This window comes from Typopeltis vanoorti, chromosome 9 (assembly GCF_054136105.1).
Source record: "Typopeltis vanoorti isolate ZY-2024b chromosome 9, IOZ_Tvanoo_1.0, whole genome shotgun sequence".
NCBI classification, from domain to species: Eukaryota; Metazoa; Arthropoda; class Arachnida; order Uropygi; family Thelyphonidae; genus Typopeltis; species Typopeltis vanoorti.
Window position 1 is genome coordinate 59,391,836 of NC_143557.1, and position 21,513 is coordinate 59,413,348.

Sequence of the window (21,513 nt, forward strand, 5' to 3'; positions counted from 1 at the left end):
CTATTTATATTTCACCTTGTTTTTTGTTTTCTAGAATTTTCTTTTATTCAGTAATGACTGTTATGATCTGGGTACATTTTTTTTTAACATAGTTATAAATTCTGGATATGCTAATACTTTTGTTGGAGATCACTAGATGCAGTCTTTTCCTTATAAAACATAGGATTCGTTTCTATTCACAAGAATAAATGGATTTTTACTTACTACATCTAACATCTATTGTTTCCAAAACCTGCTGGAATGAAAATATCCTTGAATAGGGAAAAACATTCCCCCCCCCCCAACTCTACACACACACACACACACACACACACACACACACACACACACACACACATCATACTGCACAGATGTAAGCAAAACAAAATAGAAGTTTTTATTGTGAGGCTTCAGACAGGAACTGGAATGTGGTTATAGACCATTTTTCTAAACCATATAAATATTAAAATAAAATAAAATTAATTAAAATAATGAGATTAAAGTACCTGATGTATGATTATATTCTAAATAAACTTGGCATTTTTTTGCTTATTGTAAAACTTTTTTCTTAATTAGGATAGTATATTACAAACAAAGCTGAATTCTTATTCAACTTTTTAAGATAAGATTAAAATAAGGTTCACAATATGTACAGCAATTAACCCATGTATAATGCTATTAGGAAGTAATGTGCATATTAACTATTAGAAATGTCTACATGGTCTTGAGGCAGTGTGGTGTGAGGTGGAGGTTGACATGAAGAGATATTTAGCTGGATGTTGCTATAGCCCAGGAAATGTGGAGGTTGGTGACGAAGACATGTATAATCAAATTCGGTAAGTGAACAAGTAAAGAGTGATAATTATGGGTAGGACTTGGGTAGAACAATTACGTTCTACCCAAGCTGTAGTGAACAAAATGCTTGATATAACATTATAAAAAAAATTATATGGCAATGGAGACAGTAGTAGTGTGAGAGATGAAGAGAAAATGGGAAAGCAAGAGGAACCAGGTAAAGTAGAGGGGGGGGGTGAAGGTGAGCCAGGGTGGACAGGGAGACATGGCAGAGAAACTGAATGATGGAGGATGATCAGCATAGAAATAGAAAAGACTGGGATGTGAGTGGGTAGTTGAGGCTGAGCAAATATATTGATAAGAGGTAATAAAGATGACTGGGCAAGGGCAGGTGTGATGGGAAAATCACAACCAACAAGTGGCATGGGGAGGACTGGTTATAGACCTAAAAGTGAACTGCTGTGTTTATTTACAAACGCCAGGAGTATCAGAAATGAGGGAGATGAAATTGTTTCACTGATTGAGTTTATTCACCCCAAAATCATTGGAATAAGTGAAACAAATGAAGACGGTATCCTAATGGGAATAGAAATAGAAGCATTTCTATGTAGTGTTTTTCATGAGGATAGAAAGGACAAGGAAGGAAGAGTGCTGATGATAGCAGGGGAATTATGTCTACATAAGGTGGACATGAAAGCAGGAAATAGTGGTAATAGTCTTGAGGCAGTGTGGTGTGAGATGGAGGGTGATAGGAAGAGATATTTAGTTTGGATGTTGCTATAAGCCAAGGAATGTGGAGGGTGGTGGTGATGAAGAAATATATAAGCAAATTCAGTAAGTGAACAAGGAAAGGGGGGGTTATTATGGGCAATTTTAATTATGGTGGCATAGATTGGTATGAAGAGATAGTATTTAGGAATAACAAACATGAATTTCTTCAGTTCTTAAGAGACAACTATCTCAGGCAGTATGCATAGGAGGGCATCTGAGGATCAAGAGGATTTTATATCAAATCAATTCATCAGATGATGTAATTGTAGGTGGGGTTTTGCACTTCTTTACAGTTGGTGAGAGTGATCATTGAGTGATCACATGGGTTATGGCCAGTGGTGAGCTATAAGGGGCTTGCACGAGCCCTTTGTTAAATTTTTCTCAAATTTGAGAGCCCCTCGTTCTTCTTGTTTAATAATCTTGTAGAACTAGAAAATTGCATTTTTTTAAAAAAATTTTTTATTTTTATGTTGGGCCCATACACAGGAGATTGATTGGTCAACCTATAGTACATTAGTACCGTGTATGGGTGGTGGGTTGGGAAAGGAGGAATTTGTTTGCATTTGATTTGAATGACTTTAAATTGTATTCGTTGGGAAACACAGTAGGTGGGAGACTGTTCCACAGTGCAACAGTTGCAGGGATGAAGGAAGAGGAAAAGAAATTTGTTCCGTTTGTTTCTAGGTGTACTGTGAAGGATGTATACATACCACCGTGGAATGTATACATGCTACTATAATTGCTACTTTAAATTCATATGGATTTTCTGATAACTATATAAAAAATCATTTCATTGCATTTGGTTCTGATGGAGCTAGTGTAATGTCAGGAAACAAATCGGGTGTTGCAATCAAACTTCTACAAAAATTTTCCAACGTTGTGATTTGGCATTGCGCTCATCGTTTACACTTAGCATTAGACAATTCAATAAAAAACATTAAAGAAATAAATCATTTTGAAATGTTTATGGATAAATTATATGCTTTTTATCATCAATCACCAAAAAATCAACGAGAATTAAATACGATTGCAAAAGATCTTGGTATTGAAATTTTAAAGATCGGCCGTGTGTTTGGACCATGATGGGCAGCTTGCAGTTTACAAACGGCTCTTGCTTTGTGGAGAAATTACCCAGCTTTATGCAAGCATTTTGCATTGAACGATATATATAAGGGCTTTTTAAACCGAACTTCTCAATTTGGAATTTTTAAAAGATCTAGCATTAATGATCGATATCCTACAGGAATTATCATATCTGTCAGAAGCTCTACAAGTCGCAATATAAGTATTATAAGGGCTATGTTAGGCCTTTTTTTTTTGTTTGTTGCCAACATTGTTGGCAACTCGTATAGGTAAATATGACCTCTCCTATTGCTTCTGCCTTAGTATCTCCATGTTTGGGTCTGTCTCCCACTGATGAGACCTCAATAAAGGTCGAAACCAGTCTGGGTAGTGGCCCTTTCCTTAATGCATAGCAGTATACATGTCCACAAGAAGATGTGCTTTGCATTATGGGAGATACTGAGACAAGGAGTGATGAGATCTTGGTCCACCTTTGCTCAGAGTTTCCTGGTGTTGCACCACCTTACCTCAGTCCTGAAGATATTTTCAAGTGCAAATTTTGTTTGCTTACACTTGGATAAAGGATTAAACTAAAAACTGTTCTAGGACTACTTGCATTCAGTTCATGCTAGTATTCGCTGATACTTTTATAGTTTTTTATACTATATTCGGCATGAAACTCTCTGATTCCAATCATTGAGTTTCTTATTTGGTTTTAAAACAATGTGGGATCTAATATCCACTTAATTTAATTAATGTTTATATCGCCGAAATGAAGCCTGTTGGCTCTTTATATTTAAGTAACTTAATGGGTGCACCTTTTTGGACAGCTCGTATAGCAGAGTATATAAGTTCTTTTTTGCTATACCCTTTGGTATTAATTTGGTCTAGCTACTCACTGATGAAGCCTCAATAAAGGCTGAAACTGGTCTGGGTAGTGACCTCCCTACCATAATGTAATAACAGCATACATTTTCTAGGAAATGTGTTTTTACATTATGGAAAATACCAAGATTAGCGATCAGAACTTTCTCCACTTTGCAACGAGTTGCCTGTGTTTGTACTACGTTCTAGGACTACTTGCATTCAGCTTACGCTAGTATTCGCTGATACTTTTATAGTTTTTATACTATATTTGGTATGAAACTCTCGGATTCCGATCTTTGAGTTTCTTATTTGGTTTTAAAACAATGTGGGATCTAATATCCCCTTAATTTAATTAATGATTAAACTAAATTTATTAGAATATATAGTCAAGGTGTTCACTGAGCAGTTCATCAGGATGTTTTATCTTCAGTGTGAAATCAGAAGCGCAAGTGTAGAGAATGAAATGAGAGAAGACTTAATTGCAAGCAAGAGGAGTTATATGAGGAGTTAAGTTAGATGTCAATAAGGAAATAGGACTTGATATCGCATCACCACATGTCTTTAGGGAATGTTCCAAGGAGTTAGCATAAGCCTTGGCCTACCTGTCCCAAAGGAGTGGAAGAAAGGCAAAATTGTTCCACTTCACAAAGATGGTGATAATGCTAATTCGACCAATTATAGGCTGATCTGCATATCTAGAGTGTATTGGTATTGGAGAGGTGGGTGAGAGCCAGAATGCAAAAGTGGGTTGATAACAGAGGTATTCTTTGTGCTTGTCAGTATGGGTTTGTTAAAGAGAGGTCATATTTTATAAAGTTGTTTATGTACTATTGCAAGGTGACAAATGTACTGAACAAAGGAGATGTGTATAGTGATATACTTAGATTTTCCAAAAGCTTAGAGAGATTGATAAACAACAAGTTGGTAACTAAATATGGGATCGGATGGTAGATTAGTGAGTTGGATAAGCAACTGGCTCTCAGATAGGAATCAGCAAGGTGTGTATAAGGATGCAGTATTCTGGAAGAGGAAAGTCACTACTGGTATGCTGCAAGGGTCAGTTTTGAGACCATTGTTATTTAATTTATATATAAATGATATTGGGATGGTTTAACTGGTGATATACAACTGCTTGCATATGATGCAAAACTGGGGAGTAACGAGGAATCAAGTAGAAGTTGTAGCCTTACAGGAGGGCTTGAATAGATTGTATGCATTGGCCACAGTATGGAACTATCAATTCAATGTTGCCAAGTGTAAGGTTCTGAAATTTGGTAGGCAACAATGGGATGCAAAATATACACTTGGCAGGAAAATTTTGGAGGAAGTTGAGGAGATGAGAGACATGGTGGAGTGGTGGACAAGAATCTGAAGTTCAGAGGTCACACTGCACAAGTTGTGAAGACATCACATTAGATTATTGCAATGATGCGGAAGACCTTTACTTATAGAAATAAAGAGGTTCTGGTTCCATTGTACAAGGCCTTGATCAAGCCTCGTATGGATTATTGTGCACAGATTTGGTCTTTTGGTTTTCATGGTAATGAGGATATGCTGGAAAGGGTTCAGAGAAGTCTGACTAAGGTTGTAGCTGGCCTTTGGGATATAAGGACAGATTGAGGGACTGAAGTTTACAAAGCCTTATGAATAGGAGGAAGAGAGGGGATATGATTGAGACATTTAAGTTGGTAAAGGGTTGTTACCAGATTAACATGGAAGAGATTTTTTTTTGTAGAACAGAAGGGGAGAGGATAGAACAAGGGTACATATAGAAGTTGTATAAGGAAGGCACGAGCAGAGGCATAAGGAGTAGGTTGTTTACATGGAGAGTGGAATGCAATGTCTGATATTGTGGTAGATGCAGATACATTGAATGAGTTTAAAGCATGGTCTGATGGTCTTGTGTGTTACAGTGTTTGCCTCCTGGATGAGTCTTTTGACTCCATGGAAGTCTGGTGTTAATAATAATAAAGCATTGTTAATGTCAGCATTGTCATATATTTTTTTTAAAAGAAAATATAGACATATTTAAAATTTACCTTTTCATACTCTTTTCGTCCACCCAAGGCTACCCAAAAGAAGTTCTCTGGTTCTTCTCCTTCATTAATAATCTGTATACCATGAGTTTCCTTTAGAAAATATGGGACAGTGTAAAAATTAATTAAATAATTAAAGTAAAAAAATAATAAATGTTTAAAATATCTACAGAATACGATAGTCTATAGAAGGCTGATCTAATTCTAATGAATTTCTAACAACTAAATAAATTTTAAATTATTTAAAATTTTCAAATGATTACAAATTGGTATCTGAATCATTCTACCTATTTATTTAATGTTGCATATACAAAACAGTGCAAACCCGAATACTCGAAAAGCAGCAAGATGAAAAATGTTTTACAATTAAGTTTTCTGTCATTCACCAATATCTAACAGAGAAAATTAACTTATATGCAAACATATATAGAGATATAGAAGGTAGATGAATATTCTTCTTGAGATACTCAAGATATATAATTTAAAATTTGCTGTGCTTAACTAGTAAACACTGGGAGAGTTCACTAGTTGAGTGATTTGATGTTCAAGCAACCATAATATAGGTGCATAGGCTGAAATTCAGGAAAGTTCAGTCAATTTTCAGAAACCAAATCATCTGACTACACTTTCATGGTCATATGCTAGTTAGTAGCCCTGAATATATACAGGGTGTCTCAAAAAAATGTATACACACTTCAACAGCTGATAACTCACTTAATTTTCATTATTTTGCAGGTTTAACAGATTTGAAATAATAACTGAAACCAGACTAAGCTTTGAGGAAAGAAAATTTATCCTAAAATGCTACTGGAAGTATGAAAACGTAGTGCAAGTGCAAAGACAGTTTAGAAGAGAATTTCAACGAGATCCATCTACGAGACTTACTATCACTCGAATTAAAGATAAATTTGAAGAAGATGGAACTGTTCAAAATGTCCATAAGCAACGTTCAGGAAGACCACAAACAGCTACGAGGCTCACAACAGAAGAAAGGTTGATTGAAACGTATCGTCAAAGTTCAAGAACATCTGTGCGACACAAGCATCTTGTGAGATGCTTGTGTCGCACAGATAGGAGCAGTATCAAAATCAAGTGTCCATCGCATGTTGAAGGGCAGTCATTGGAAAAGTTACATTCCAAGAAGAGTACATGCTCTCAACAAAGATGATCCGGATAGGAGAATACAGTTTTGTGGTACTTGGAAAAATGTGAAGAGGACACACAATTTCCAAGACGATTTGTGTGGAGTGATGAGGCCACATTTAATTTAAATGGGTCAATTAACCGGAACAATTGCACTTACTGGGCACCTGAGAATCCGCATGTTATAGAGGAACATCATGTAAATTTACCAGGAGTGACGGTGTGGTGCGACTTATCAGCACACGGATTAATTAGACCATTCTTTTTCAACGGTACTGTAACTGGTGCCAATTACTCGAACTTGCTGCATGAAGCTGTCACCACGTATTCAAGAGGACTTTGAGGATGAGGACTTTTATTTTCAACAAGATGGGGCACCCTCACACTACCATCGAGATGTGAGGGCCTATCTTGATGAGACTCTACCCAACAGATGGATTGGAAGAAGATGTTCTGTAGAATACCCCCCCCCCCCCACATTCACCAGACCTCATGCCAATGGAATTCTTCTTATGGGGATTTATCAAGGATAAAGTTTACACTTAAAAACTGGCAATAGTCGACACTTGAAAGCAGCAATCGAAAGAGAATGCGTCCAGTTACAAGACGAAATGATGATCAGTGTTTTGCAATTCCATTGCTGCATGTTATTAGTGATCCCTGGAGACCAGAACGGTCATCAGTTTGAATACAGACGTTGAGAGATGAAAATTACATTTATGTGGTGTACTTTACAATGTGAAAGTTAACTGTCTTATAATAAATACCAACTTTATGATCATTCAAAGTGTGTATACATTTTTTGTGACACCCTGTATTCCCAGTCAACAGGCATTAAACTGTCAGAATGGGGGAAACCATCCTGAAATGAATCAATGTAACTGGAATGTACTAGGCATTACTAAGTGAGTTTCACAGTTTGGTGTAATACTATGGTGTAGATCAGAAGTGAAAAATGGACTCCAAGGAAAAATCCCAGTTTATTTTTCTTTGTTTTTTTCCCAAGTCATGCATTATGGATAGTGTCTTTAGTTACAGTGGACATTGAAATAAAGTGGTAATAGTGTGTGTGTGTGTGTGTGTGTGTGTGTGTATGTGTGTAGAAAGTGATTTGAAAATTAATGTCAAAAGCAAGAGTGTGTGAAATGGTGTAAGGTTAAAGATAACAGGCACAAAAATGTGCCAGTTGTTTTGGATTTATGGCAGAAGCAACTTTTATTTTTAAAGATTTATGGCCAGTGTATTGTGTTTGTCTGTTAATTGCATGTGTTCTTATAGTCGATTTGTCTGTTTTGTGGGATCAAAAACCCTGCCACCTCCGTATGAGAATAAATAACTCATACTTATAGTTGAAAAACACTATTAAAGGTTCTTCGAGTCCTAGACAGGATTCAAACCCAGGTCTTTCGATCAAAGGGCATCAGTCAATACCAACTAAGCTACAGAGGTTCAATGTGCCAGTAAAGCGAAGATATTAGTATATGTGTGTGTGTGTGAGAGAGGGAATAAGAGTTCAAAAGTTACCAAAATATGAGTGGTAACATGGAAGATATGGTGGTGTAACTAAAGAGAGAGAGGGGGGGGGGATAGTGATATAGGTAATATGAAAGCAGACGAGATTAAGAGAAAGAGTTAAACTGCCATAGTATTAACAAAAGCTTATAAAATGACCAAGTCCAGGAATAAATCCATGATTATGATATACATTAGGCAACTGTAGGTAGATTATAACCAAGCTAATGTCTGAAAGAGACATTTGCCTGACTGGTGAGTCAGCACAACATTTGTCAATCTCTGGCTATAGGCAAGCAGACAGAATAAGATATGATTTGATATTTTAAGGATACTTGTGACATAAAGATTGAATAATATAAGCACGTAAACACAAGAAAGATATTTAATTAGCCAAATATTTCGGTTTGAAAATTGCAGACCATCTTCAGTGGCACTACAAGAACAGTTTTAAAAATACAAGGTGGAATACTAACAATAGATCATTTAAAAATAGAACAAGCTGCGTGGTGTATTAAAGGAATATTATTAAGCAGAGACATGATTGAAATAAAGATATTAATTAATAATATTAAATAACATAAAATTAATATGAATTAATGAGTTATCCTGATTAGACTTTCCCAGATTTTTGATACAGATATACAGTCATTCCGATTCAGGTTAGGACGATGGAAGGAGCACATAGGCTATGTTAGAAACAATAGACAAGATATTTCAGGCCTTTCTTCCCACTTTGCCTCTACCAACCATCTTATTGAGTGGATAAGAGTCATATGCCCTATATAGAAGAGAACTACCATTCCAGAATCTTCAAGGAGGCTGCTATGGTCGCCCGTTCAACAGGAAACCTAAATAAGAATCAAGGTCTAATCCTACCAGAAATTTGGAAAACTTTAATTAGATCACTAAACATCAAAGAAATGAAGTTTCACACCAATTACATTATGTCTCGTAACAAATAAATCATGTTCCCGAGACACGTGCATTGTCTTGCACAATACTAATTTTGTATGAATTAGAACTGTCAGTAAAAACCTAGTCTGTTACCTTCATATCGCTTATCAATTGTATCCCTGAAGATGCCGATAGCAGAAATTGGTGAAACTAGTAGGATGATAAATTAAACTCACTTGACTAACATTCATAAAAAGTGTTATAGATGTTAATTCAATCATTCAATCTTATGTATTTTAGGAAGACCATAGAATCTAGTCTTGCAAAATGAGTTTTAAATATTTGAAAGACATGATTGTCTTATTCTGAAAAAAATATTTGAAAGAAGGCAAATATGGTATGAGGAAAATTATGATAGTTCTTGAATAAGGCAAAAAAGGAAGAATATAAATTCAGAAACTTTTTACCACAGAATGCTCATTTATGAATGCTGTATTGAAGTATATCCAATTCAATGGAGGATCATTGGTAGGGCCATGAAAACTGCCTTCAGTGTATGTATTTTGAAATTTGTAAGACATTAATTTTTAATTAATTTCCTATTATGTACCCTCAAGGGATGTTCAGACTACTATGACAGCACTACAGGATTAATATTAATATCCTATCGACAATTTTCCTACAAATTAGTATTATTACTTATCCTATGCACATTAATATTAATATCCTAGCTGCAGTTTTCCTACAAATTAGTATATTACTTGTCAGATCCAATATTGTACTATTTAACATTTCATACTTCTAAGGCAGTTCTGACTGAACCAATCCACCTAGACCTTGGTCTTCCTCTGGGTCTCTTTCCTGCCATCTTGCCATCAAACACCTGTTTTACTAACCTTTCCTCATCAATTCTATTTAAAGGCCATACCACCTTAGATTAGCTCTGCTTACACATTCTTGAATGCTAACAATGTCATGTTCTTTCCTAATATCCTCATTTTTAACATTCTTCTGCCATTGATGCCTTCAGTTCGCCCCTAATTTTTTTCAGAACCTTTATATTGTGGTCTCTAGTCTTTGAACTAGCCCAACTAACCCAACTCTAACCCAACTCTCAGATCCATAATTTAAAATTGGTTTGAGAACTGTCTTGTATACTGCTAGTTTGGTGTTTTAGCTAATTTCTCCCTCATCGCATATAAATTTATTCAGCTGGATACCCGCTATACCAACTTTGCTTAATCTGTTGTCTACTTCCAGATTTGACTTGCCATCTTCACCAAAATTGTGCCTAAATAGCTGAAATATTTTACTTGTTCCATAGGCTTTTCATTCAGAATGCAATTGATGTGTTCAATGTTTCTGCCTATTTTCATAGTTTTGGTCTTTTAATTGCTGATTTTCATGCCAAATTTGTTACAGCTCTTATTCGATTCAGTTAGAGAATCCCAGAGACTTGAACTAGATGCATTTAGCAGTACATCATCTGCATAAAGCAAAGATCTAATGTGATCCATATAGATGATGAATAAGAGTAGAGATAATGTGCATTCTTCTTCAAGTAATTAGAAGGTGATCAGTTGAGTAAACAGTTTGAGATCTGCATACCTTACTCACTCACTATGAAATGTTTAATTATTATTATTGTTGAATGGGTAGTCAAAGTCAGTTGTGAATGCTTTTTTGAATGAGGTGTCACAGATTGTGCTGATAAGTTGGGTCTTCCACAATGAATCTTCGGATTCCATGGAAGTACCCATACAATAATAATAATAATAATTGTTAAGCATTCACAATTCTCCAAATGAAAAATCTAGTTCTCATATCCCTATTAACCACACTTTTATTCAATTTCCAGGGATGACCTCTTGTTCTACTTCTTCTAGCCAATTTCTGAAACATTTCCCCTGCATCAATCCTATAAAGCCCTTTAAGTAACTTAAATGTTTCTAAGAAATTGAATTTTTTCTGCCTCTTGACCAACTTCTGCAATCTACACACCCTTAATCTATCCTCATAGGGAACATTCCACAGACCACTCACCTCTGGATCCTTTCCACCACTTCCTCATCCCCAAAAATCAAGGAGATCAGATCTGAGCACAGTAATCCAGATGTGGATGTATCAAGGTCTTATAAAGAGGAATAACAACTTCCTCAGTTCTACTTGTTAGTATGTTTTTTTAATACTCAAGTAATCTTATGAGCTACCTTAGCAATATGCATTCTAAACTTCAACTCTCTGTCAACCACCACCATCACCACCAAATTCCTAGCTTCATCTATTTCTTGGAGAATAACTCCATCAATATAGTGCACAGCTCATAATTGATTTTTCCTAAAATGCATAACTTTACATTTCTCCACATTAAACTGACACCCATTATTTTCTACCAATACTGCCAGACTATTTAAATCATCCTGGTCACCTTTCTCCTTACATATCCTTCACAGCATTTTCTTTTTCTGCAATTCATGCTTAATGATATTACTCATCTATCCAACTCCTACCTGATTAAGCCTCCTGACCTTAGGTATAAAACTGAATATTGCTTCCTTTAGATGTCGCTTAACTATTTCCCATGCACTACTAACATCCTTCTCTTGCAGGGTTTTATGCCATGGCTCAGCTTCCTCCAAATCTTGTCATAATTACCTGCCTTGTAGTTCCATATATACCCCTTTCTTGAAATAACATTTTTCATGTTTTACATTCTCCCAAGTCAAGATGAGATGGCCTGGTCACTTTCTTCAATCAGAAGCAATGTGCCACATTAGTTATGGATAGCTCTTCTGATCCGATGACCAGGTCCAACACTCTCGCACCAAGTCCCCTCTATCACATGCTGCGTCAAGTAATTATCTCTCAGTAGGTGTATAAATTCTATTTCCTTCCTGCCACGTGTTCTTTCTTCTTTCCAATCTATATCTCCATAGTCGAAGCCCTCCCTCCCTCCCCATAATAATCACCTGACTTGCACTCATAGTATTAATTTGCAGATGTATGTCATCCAGATCATCCCTGGAATGCCCTAGCCTATAGTAGAAACCAATCAACGATATATTTTGTCTTATGGGACTTGATCTCATACCAGGCTGCTTCAAATGAATTTTTCCTTGCTCTTTTAAAATCCTTGTGATTTTTTAAGGTTTTGACTGCTCCCTTTTGAAAATGTTCCTCTTTTACTTGTGGGTATACCTGTAGTATACACTAATGATTCTTGATTTGGTTGTAATTATGGCTAAAGCAACCTAAACTATGAAGTAGTAGCTTATGTTTGTTAACTGAATTGTGTTTTGTGGCTGGCTTGCAGAATTAAAATCTCCACCATTTTTGAATGTGACTGGATATGCTGAAGTCGCACCCCCCACCCCCAATGTCAAGAATTACTTCCCATCTTTTCTGCAACCAACAAGCTGTGGACATAGATGATTGTGAATATTATTAAGCGGTAGACAATTTCTGTCACTTAGTGTAGATGACTACCATGTTTATCGGATGCTATGTATTGGTTTATTTTAAAAATAAAAGTACCATGCATGGTCTAAAGTAGGAAAACCAGATTATCTAAACTTAGTCCACGCATGGTAAGTATATGTGTGATAGTTTTATGTCCTTTTTTTAAGTGGCATTTATATTAAAAAATTATTATTATTATTTTTTGTTTTTGTTTTTAATGCTTCTGATAATATAAATTCCACATGACATAAATACAGTCAACTCTCACTAGAGTGAACAAGTAGGGATCAAAGGAACAGTTTTTGATTAGATAGACGATTTGCTATTGTGAAATTCATTTAGAACAGCACTCAAACTGCAGGACTTTGACTGGGAATTTTCATTGGTTTGTTATGGTGAGTGATTTCACTGTGATTGTTGTTCCCTAGTGTTTGCTATAGGAGAGTTAATATTTTTTTTCTTATTAAATAAAATGACTTTTTTTTTTCAATTTAATTTTTTCATGTAATCCAGTCCATTTATAAGAGGCAATTTTCAGTGTACTACTTACAGAATTGTACATTTCTGTGGCCATTTCTTCTGCTAATTTAGCTTCATCTCCATCAGCCTTTCTACCAATCCACACATAAACAATACCAGATTTATCCTCTTTATCAAATGGCACTTTCAGAATATAACTGCAATAATTCAAAACTTTAATTGAAGTTGACTATCCTCAGAGAATTCTTAAGCATGAAATATATCAATATTAACGATAAAATTTAATTTTAAGGAAATAATTTCATTTATTATATAGTTTTTCAATTTCACAAAATCATCATATTCACATAGAAAATCACAGTAAGATTTTTCACTTGCAAAGTAAATAATACTTAAAAATAAATTATAAGGGGGGGACGAAAAGTTCTGATAAACATCTAGAACAAAAATGATATCAAAGCAACTGATATAACCACAAGAAAGAACATATCTTAAAATCCTTTACCCCCCCCCCCCCCCCCACCAGGTTTCATCAAATTGTAATAATTTGTTCTTTTTCTTTTAGGATATATAAAAGACATGCAGAGGTTTTGAAGAAATTCAAAGACACAGAGGTGCAGGGCTGTCATCAAGTTTTTCATGCTGCAAGAAAGTCTGCAACTAAGATTTATCAAACTCTGTGAGAGACTTTAGGGTACTGTGCCCCAGCATATCCAACAACTGCCAGGTGGGTGGCCAAGTTTAAAACTGGGCATCCTGAGACAACAGATGCCTCCAGGTCAAGAAGACCTTCCACAGCGATCATACCTGAAAACATCGATGCAGTGCATGCCATGATCCTTGATGATAGATAAATACCAGTCAAAACATGCAAAGCCTTTGGGGATATCCAGGGAATGAGTTGGGGGGGTCATTATTACACCAACATCTGGAAATGCAGAAACTCTCTGTGAAGTGAGTCCCCAAATGTTTGAATGCTGACCAAAAGAGACAACATGTGCTATCATCTCAAGGGATTTGGGGGCATTTTGAGAAATCAGACAAAATTTTTGGCTCATGTTGGGACTGTTGATGAAACATGGTTTCATCTCTATGACTCAGAGACCAACAACAGCCAATGGAGTGAAGTCACAAAGATTCTTGCCATTGTCTTTTGGGATATGGATGGTGTAATCCTTACCAAGTACCTCAAAAATGGTGAAACTGTTACAGCAGCAGTTTATTCAACAGCTCTGAAGGAAAAATGTGGGGAACTGAGTAGAGGCATGCTGCCTTTGCAGGACAATGCACCTACTTGTACTGCTCGTGAAACCCGACAGACAATACACAACTTCTGTTTTCTATGTCTGCCTAACCCACTATTTGCCAGACCTGGCCCCATCTGACTATTTCTTATTCCCAAATTTAAAGACACACTTGAAAGGAACAAAATTTATCATGGATGATGAAGTCATATCTGAGGCTGCGGAGTGAATTGTGCAACATGGGAAAGCTTTTTTTCTCAGAGGATTGAAAATGATGCAGCAGCATTGTAACAAGTGTATAACACTTCGTGGAAGATAAGTAGAATAATGTGCAAGTTACATGGTTCTTCCTCAATTACTTCATGGTGATTATCACAACTTTTCAGCATGTCCTCGTAAATTCGTGTTTTTATTTGCTATGCAAGCATGAACATGTGAAGTATCATCACAACAGATTATTTGTATTTGAAGGCAGATGACTTCACATTAAATTGCCTTAGTATTCCACAATAACAGCACATATCTACCCAGGTGTGTATACTGCTAGGCATTATGGAAAGGATCACTACTCAGCTCAGTTTCATCATTTATTGAGATGGCTCTAGCTCCCATCAATGGGAGCTAGAGCCATGGATATACTGAGAGATATAACAACAGTAGAGTCATGGTTCCATATACAAGTGTAAAAATGATGTCACCATATTATTAAAATAATCTAGATGAAAGATAACTGGAGAAATTTTTTTTAATATGTTACAAAGTAAATTATACTTAACAAAAAATTATATTCTTGTTTCATCTTTTACCCAAGTGTATGTGAAACAGCATCATAATAGGTTACTTGTATATGGAGACAGATAACCTTGCATTAAATTAGCTAGTATCCCATAATGTACTAGGACACAGAGAGAGAGACGAAAGGTAGAATTATCACAAAAATGAGTCACCATGTGAATTATCACAAAAATGGAGTTCATATCCACTCCTCTTTCCTCACCACATGCTGAAGTATACAAAGTTATTCTCACCCTACTGATGAAGAGTAAGGAGATCAGAGTTTAAAGCATCAGTTATGGAAGACATAGAAGTTTCTAATGATTATGCACTGCAAGATTTATTAAATGAAGAAGACAAATGGAATTAACTGCTGTGTGCAAGTCCATCGATAGGATTTTGAAGTTAGTGAGAGGATGTCATTTAAGTGCTTCCTTTCACTAACAGGGTAGAAGTACAGAGCCTTGGCATATTCCATCATTAGTGAGGAAAATCTGAAGTGATGAAACCATCAAAAATTGCATATAGTGAACGGCCAGAGAGGAGATGATGACCCAACTACAGAAGGAAGATCATAAGATGGTAGTTTGCCAAATATTCCTCTGTTCCTGAGACCAAATCAAACGTCTTAGAAAATCAAAAGTGACCATGCCAGTTTCTCCAAACTATTCTATAGACTGAGAGAACTGAAATCCATATCGATGATCACTAATTAGTTAAGTTAATAGGCATCCAAATGGAAGCTTGTTGATGATGATTTTCTTGATTTTTGAGGGAACTGAAGTCATCAGAGTAACTAGATAGTAGTTGTTGGCTACTTTTACAAGTATCTTCATGACTGTCACATAATCAAATTTCTGATAGGTACCTTAAAGGAGAGTAATGATAGTATGATACTATTAAATTTACATTATTATTAATTTCCTAGCAACAATTTTCTTCCATATTAGTCAGTTATTTGTCAGGACTCCAATATTGGGAGATTTTATATTTCAGCTTTCTAAAATGTACTTCTAACTGCATCAATGTACCTAGATCTTGCTCTTTCTTTGTGTATCCCATTAGAAAGAAATATGTGCCTTAAAATAAATTCTGAAAATTACCAAAGTGGAACAACTTTCACATGTGAACTGTTGACTCAGATATACAAGTACTGAAAAAACAAACAAACAAAGAAAACAAAAGAAGTCTGTAAACAGGAAATGAATCTTAGAGATTGATTGGTTAATTCTGAAGAAAACATTAAGTGATGTACACAGAGAATGATGTGGTAAAATTGTGTGCAATAGTAGTGAAATAAAAACATAATGGTGAACATCAAAAGATGTAAAAGCAGTAAATGAAAAAGAATAAATTTATATAAAAAGTTGCTACCTACTAACTCAGCATAATTTCTTAAGAGAATATTCAGAAAAATTTAAGAAAACTAAGTTCTGTGTAGAACAGAAGTTTCTATTTCTACTCAAGAAAGAGTGGAGGAATTTTTTTTTGTCATTAGAAAAAGCAACTGGCATAAAGAAAAGCTAGTTCTTTTTGAAGATCTAAACAGCAGAGTAGGACATCAATATCAGCAAGTGAAACATTTTGGAAAAATTTGGATAAAAGAGCAATGATAATAATAATAATGGTATGTATTTGTTGGCTTTCTGTTTGGGGCATGGAATAATCTTTTTTAAACCATGTTCTAGTAACAATGCGGGCACAAATTTACATGAAGAGAAACATTATCTTCATCATCGCCATCAAATTCCTGAAATGTATCCTCAGTTGGTGTACAGAATAATTATGATAGTACTAAACAAAAATTTACACCATTACTAACTTCCAATCAAATTTTCCTCCAAATTAATCTGTTATCTGTCAAGAATCCAATATTATCAGATCATATATTTCTGTCTTTTAAGGTGTTTTTTACTGTATCAATCCCTCTATATCTTGGTCTTCCTCTGGGTCCTTTCCATGCTAACCTGAAAAAGAACACTTGTTTTGCTAATCTTTTCTCCCCAGTCTGTTTAAGTGACCATACCACCTGAGATTAGCTATACTAACACCTGAATGCTAACAACGGCAGGTTCTTTCTTTCGTAATATCCTAATTTTTAATGTGATACAGCCACGGCTAACATCTGTTCACTCCACTAATCTTTCTCTTATATCAAACGTCTCCAGTCTTTGATCAAGTGTTTTATTTCTAACCCAGCTCTCAGATCCATAAGTTAAAATTGGTTTGAACACCACCTTCTATACAGCAAATTTCAAAGTCAGGGAATCTTGCAGACTTGTATTGGATTGATTCAAAAGTATAATATCATTTGCATAAGGTAAAGATCTAAGAATAACCTCACCAATTTTGATATCAGATTTAATACTACTTTGTTTCGTGATGTGATCCATATTGATAAAAGTGAATGACAGTGGATGAATGAATAACCGTGGAGATGATGTGCACCTTTGTTGTACATATGATTTTATCCCAAACCATCTTCTCTACCCCCCCCCCCTCAAACTCTAACTACTGCCATCATAATTATCAAATTCCTTCCATGTACCCTCAAGGGGTGTATAGGATATGATAATACTACATGAAAAATTTACATCATTACTAACTTCCTATCCACAATTTTCCTCCAAATCAGTCTGTTACTTGTCAAGACTCCAACATTATGAGATCTTATATTTCTATCGTCTAAGGCACTTTGTACCATATAAAATCCACCTGCCAACCTGACAAAGAACACTTGTTTTGCTAATCTTTCTTCGCCCATTCTGTTTAAGTGACCATACCACCTGAGATTAGCTCTGCTAATGCATTCCTGGATGTTGACAATGTCAAGTTCTTTCCTAATATCCTTGTTTTTAATATGATATTGCCATTGATGCCATCTGTTCACGCCTATAATCTTTCTCAGGACTCTCACATCTGCGGTCTCTAGTCTTTGGTCAAGTGTTTTACTTCTGACCCAGCTCTCAGATCCATAAGTTAAAACTGTTTGAACACTGTCGTGTATACAGTTAATTTAGCGTTCCGACTAATTTCTCTCTTATTCCATATGAATTTATTCAAGTGCCTTCCTACCATACCAGCTTTGCTGGTTCTGTTGTCTATTTCTATATTTAATTTACCATCTTCACTAAAAATCGTGCCTAAGTAGCGGAAATGTTTTACTTGTTCCACAGATTCTCCATTCACAACACAGATGACATTTTCAATGATTCTGCCTATTTTCATTGTCTTGGCCTTTTTATTGCTGACCTTCCTACCATATCTATTAAAACAGTTATCCAATTTGGTCAGAGAATCTTGGAGATTTGTAGCAGATTTATTTAGAAGTATAACATCATCCGCATAAAGCAAAGAGCTGACATTAACATCTCCAATTTTGATATCATGTTTAATACCATTTTCCTTCATAGTGTGATCCATATACATAATGAATAACAGAGCGGATAATGCACATCCTTGTCTCACATCAGATTTAACATTAAACCATCTTCCTGTACTTCCTTCAATTCTAACTGCACTTACAACTCAAATAAAGACTAAGCATTGCTTGATATAATGCCCCATTGACACCATATAACTGTAGCGTATTGAATAGCTTCTCTCTTGGCACCTTGTCATATGCCTTTTCCAAATCGACAAAACTTAAATATAGATCTCTGTTATATTCCCATGCTCTTTCTCCACTATTTGTTGCAAAGTGAAGATCTGATCCTGACAGCCTCAATTTGGCTTGAATCCAGCTTGTTCTTCACCAAGCTTTTCTTCCACAATTCTTCTCAACCGTTTCTCAAGTATACTTGCATAGATCTTGCCAGGAACACTCAGTAGGGAAATACCTCTGTAATTCTCACATTCAGTTTTATTTCCCTTTTTATATATGGGTACTATATGAGAGCTCTATTCCAATCATCGGGAATTCGTCCCTCTGTCCAGGCTTTCTGAACTATGCAGTGCAGCCACTGTAAGACTCTTATACCACCATACTTCAGCATTTCTGGTCGAATATCATCTACTCCTGAATAATATAATCACTTAATCATAAGAAAGATATTTATTTAACCAAATATTTCGGTCTGGAAATAGCAGACTATCATCAGTGGTATTACAAGAACAGTTTAAAAAACACAAGCTAGAATAGTAACAATAGATCGTTAAAATTAGAACACGCCACGTGATGTTATATCGCTAAGTATGAAACGGAATATTTTGAAGTGGAAACATGATTGAATTTGCTATTAAAAAAAAAAAATTTTTACAAATATTTTATTTGTAAGAGGCTCTACAGTATACAGGAAACCAACATTCACAGGTCATTATATTCTTAAAGAATCAGTCCATCATCCATGTCAAAAAACAGGAATTATAAAATGCCTCATCAGAAGAGCCAAAAATTAATTGTTCTACTTTTGATTATCTACAGAAAGAACTTTCTACTATCCAACAACATATGAAACTCAATGGCTTTTCTGAAAAAAGTACTCAACATCTTCTCAATTCTTATAATCCTCCACAAAACAACAAAGTTTCGATACGTCGAGTGCCTATTCCTTATATCTCCGGTATTTCAGAACCTATCGCAAGAATTTTAAAGAAACATGATTTAACAACTACGTATTCACCTATTAACAAATTGTCTTCTCATTTTCCTTCTCCTAAAGACAAACGCTCAACTTTATCTCTTCCTGGAGTTTATCAAATTCCGTGCAACTGTGATCGCTCTTATTTTGGACAAACCGGACATTCTCTTGAAAAAGGAATCCAAGAACATCAATCATCCATTCTTCACAACAAACCTGAAAAGTCTGGATTGGCTCAACACGGGATTGAAACTGACTACTTGGTCAAGGACTCGCCTCTTACATAGATTCCGTTATAGGTTCGAACGTTTGTTCAAGGAAAGCGTGGAGGCCTTGCTCCATCACCCCAACCTGAATCGTAATGACTGTATATCTATATCAAAAATCTGAGAAATCTAATCAAGATTACTCATTAGTTAATTATTTATTTTTTTTTTAATAGCAAATTCAATCATGTTTCTACTTCAAAATATTCCGTTTCATACTTAGTGATATAACATCACGCACAGTGTTCTAATTTTAACGATCTATTGTTAGTATTCTAGCTTGTATTTTTTAAACTGTTCTTGTAATACCACTGACGATGGTTTGCTATTTCCAGACCAGAATATTTGGTTAAATAAAGATCTTTCTTGTGATTATGTGATTATATCATTCAGTCTTATGTCACAAGTATCCTTGAAACAACAAAATCATCTACTCCTGCTGCCTTTCCACATTTCAAGCCTTTGATGGCTTTTTCCACTTCAAGTATGGATATGTATTCCTGACTGCATGCCTGGTCAGTGTTTTTTTACCACTGTGCTGTCATCACTGCTTGTTTCATTTAGCAATTTTTCAAAGTAATTACTCCATACTACAAGGATATCTTTTTTCTCCCGTTTTCATGTCACCTTTATCATCTCTAACTCCTTTTACAGCATTCTTTCCTCCATTCCTAAGCTTCTTCAACAACCTCCAGAATATTTTGTCACCTTCTTGATATTTATTTTCTATATTCTTGCCAAAGTTGTCCCATGACTTTTGTTTAGCTAGTTTTACACAGTGTTTAGCATTCTTGCATTTGTCTCTGTATTCTGTAAGAGTAAAATCTGACTTATTTGCCAGGAACTTTTAATATGCTTTCTTCTTTTCCTTCACTGCCTCTTTAACTTCCTGTGTCCACCAGGGAGTTCTGATTTTTTTATCCTTACAGACAACCTCACCACATGCCTCTCTGGCAGAATCAATCAATGTTTTCTTCAGAGCTTGCCACTGAATCTCCAAGGTTTGATTCCTGTTCTCAAACTCTTTCATTTTTTCTTCAATAATCTTTGTGTATTTTACAGTTCTATTTTATTATTATTTATTATTCTACAGTTCACATCTGAGAGCTGCTCAACTTTTATTCATTTTAAAACTTTCTTACATGTTATACTTTTCAATATGAAATTTAATTTTATCCTGCTCAAGACTAAATAGTGATCACTTCCAATTTCAAATCCTCTGTACACGCTGGCGTCCTGCACCAGGGAGAAAACATCACTATCATCTATAACATAGTCAATGAGACTTTTCTTATTCCTTGCCTCTTCTCTCCATTTGAATTTGTGTACATTTTTATGTTGGAACATGGTGTTAGTAATAACCAGTCCATGTCCTGAGCAGAAATCCAACAAGTATTTGCCATTATTATTAGCTTTGCTCTTTTCTCCAAATTTTCCCAAAATATTTTTGTATGTCTGACAATCATTTCCTACTCTGCTATTTAGATCCCCAACAGGGACCAACTTTTCCTTTTTCATTGTGTCAGTTGCTTTCTCTAAAGTCTCAAAACATTTCTCCACTTCTACCTTAGTAGAACCTTCTGTGGGACCATAGGCACAAATAAGTCTCATTGTTCAGTTCTCAATTCTGATATTTGCTCACATCACT

At 35.4% G+C, this 21,513-nt stretch overlaps 1 protein-coding gene across 2 annotated transcripts in view; it reads right to left on the reverse strand.

The window, feature by feature from the left end:
* Window positions 1-21,513, reverse strand: part of fliI (FLII actin remodeling protein) — a 437,463-nt gene that overhangs the window by 20,003 nt on the left and 395,947 nt on the right. For both annotated transcript variants that reach the window (XM_090398141.1, XM_090398140.1), the window contains exons 29-30: window positions 13,072-13,198; window positions 5,514-5,603 (exon numbers count right to left, since the gene is read on the reverse strand). In XM_090398141.1, coding sequence (XP_090254267.1) covers window positions 5,514-5,603; window positions 13,072-13,198 — 217 coding nt within the window. The remainder of the gene's footprint in view (window positions 1-5,513; window positions 5,604-13,071; window positions 13,199-21,513) is intronic.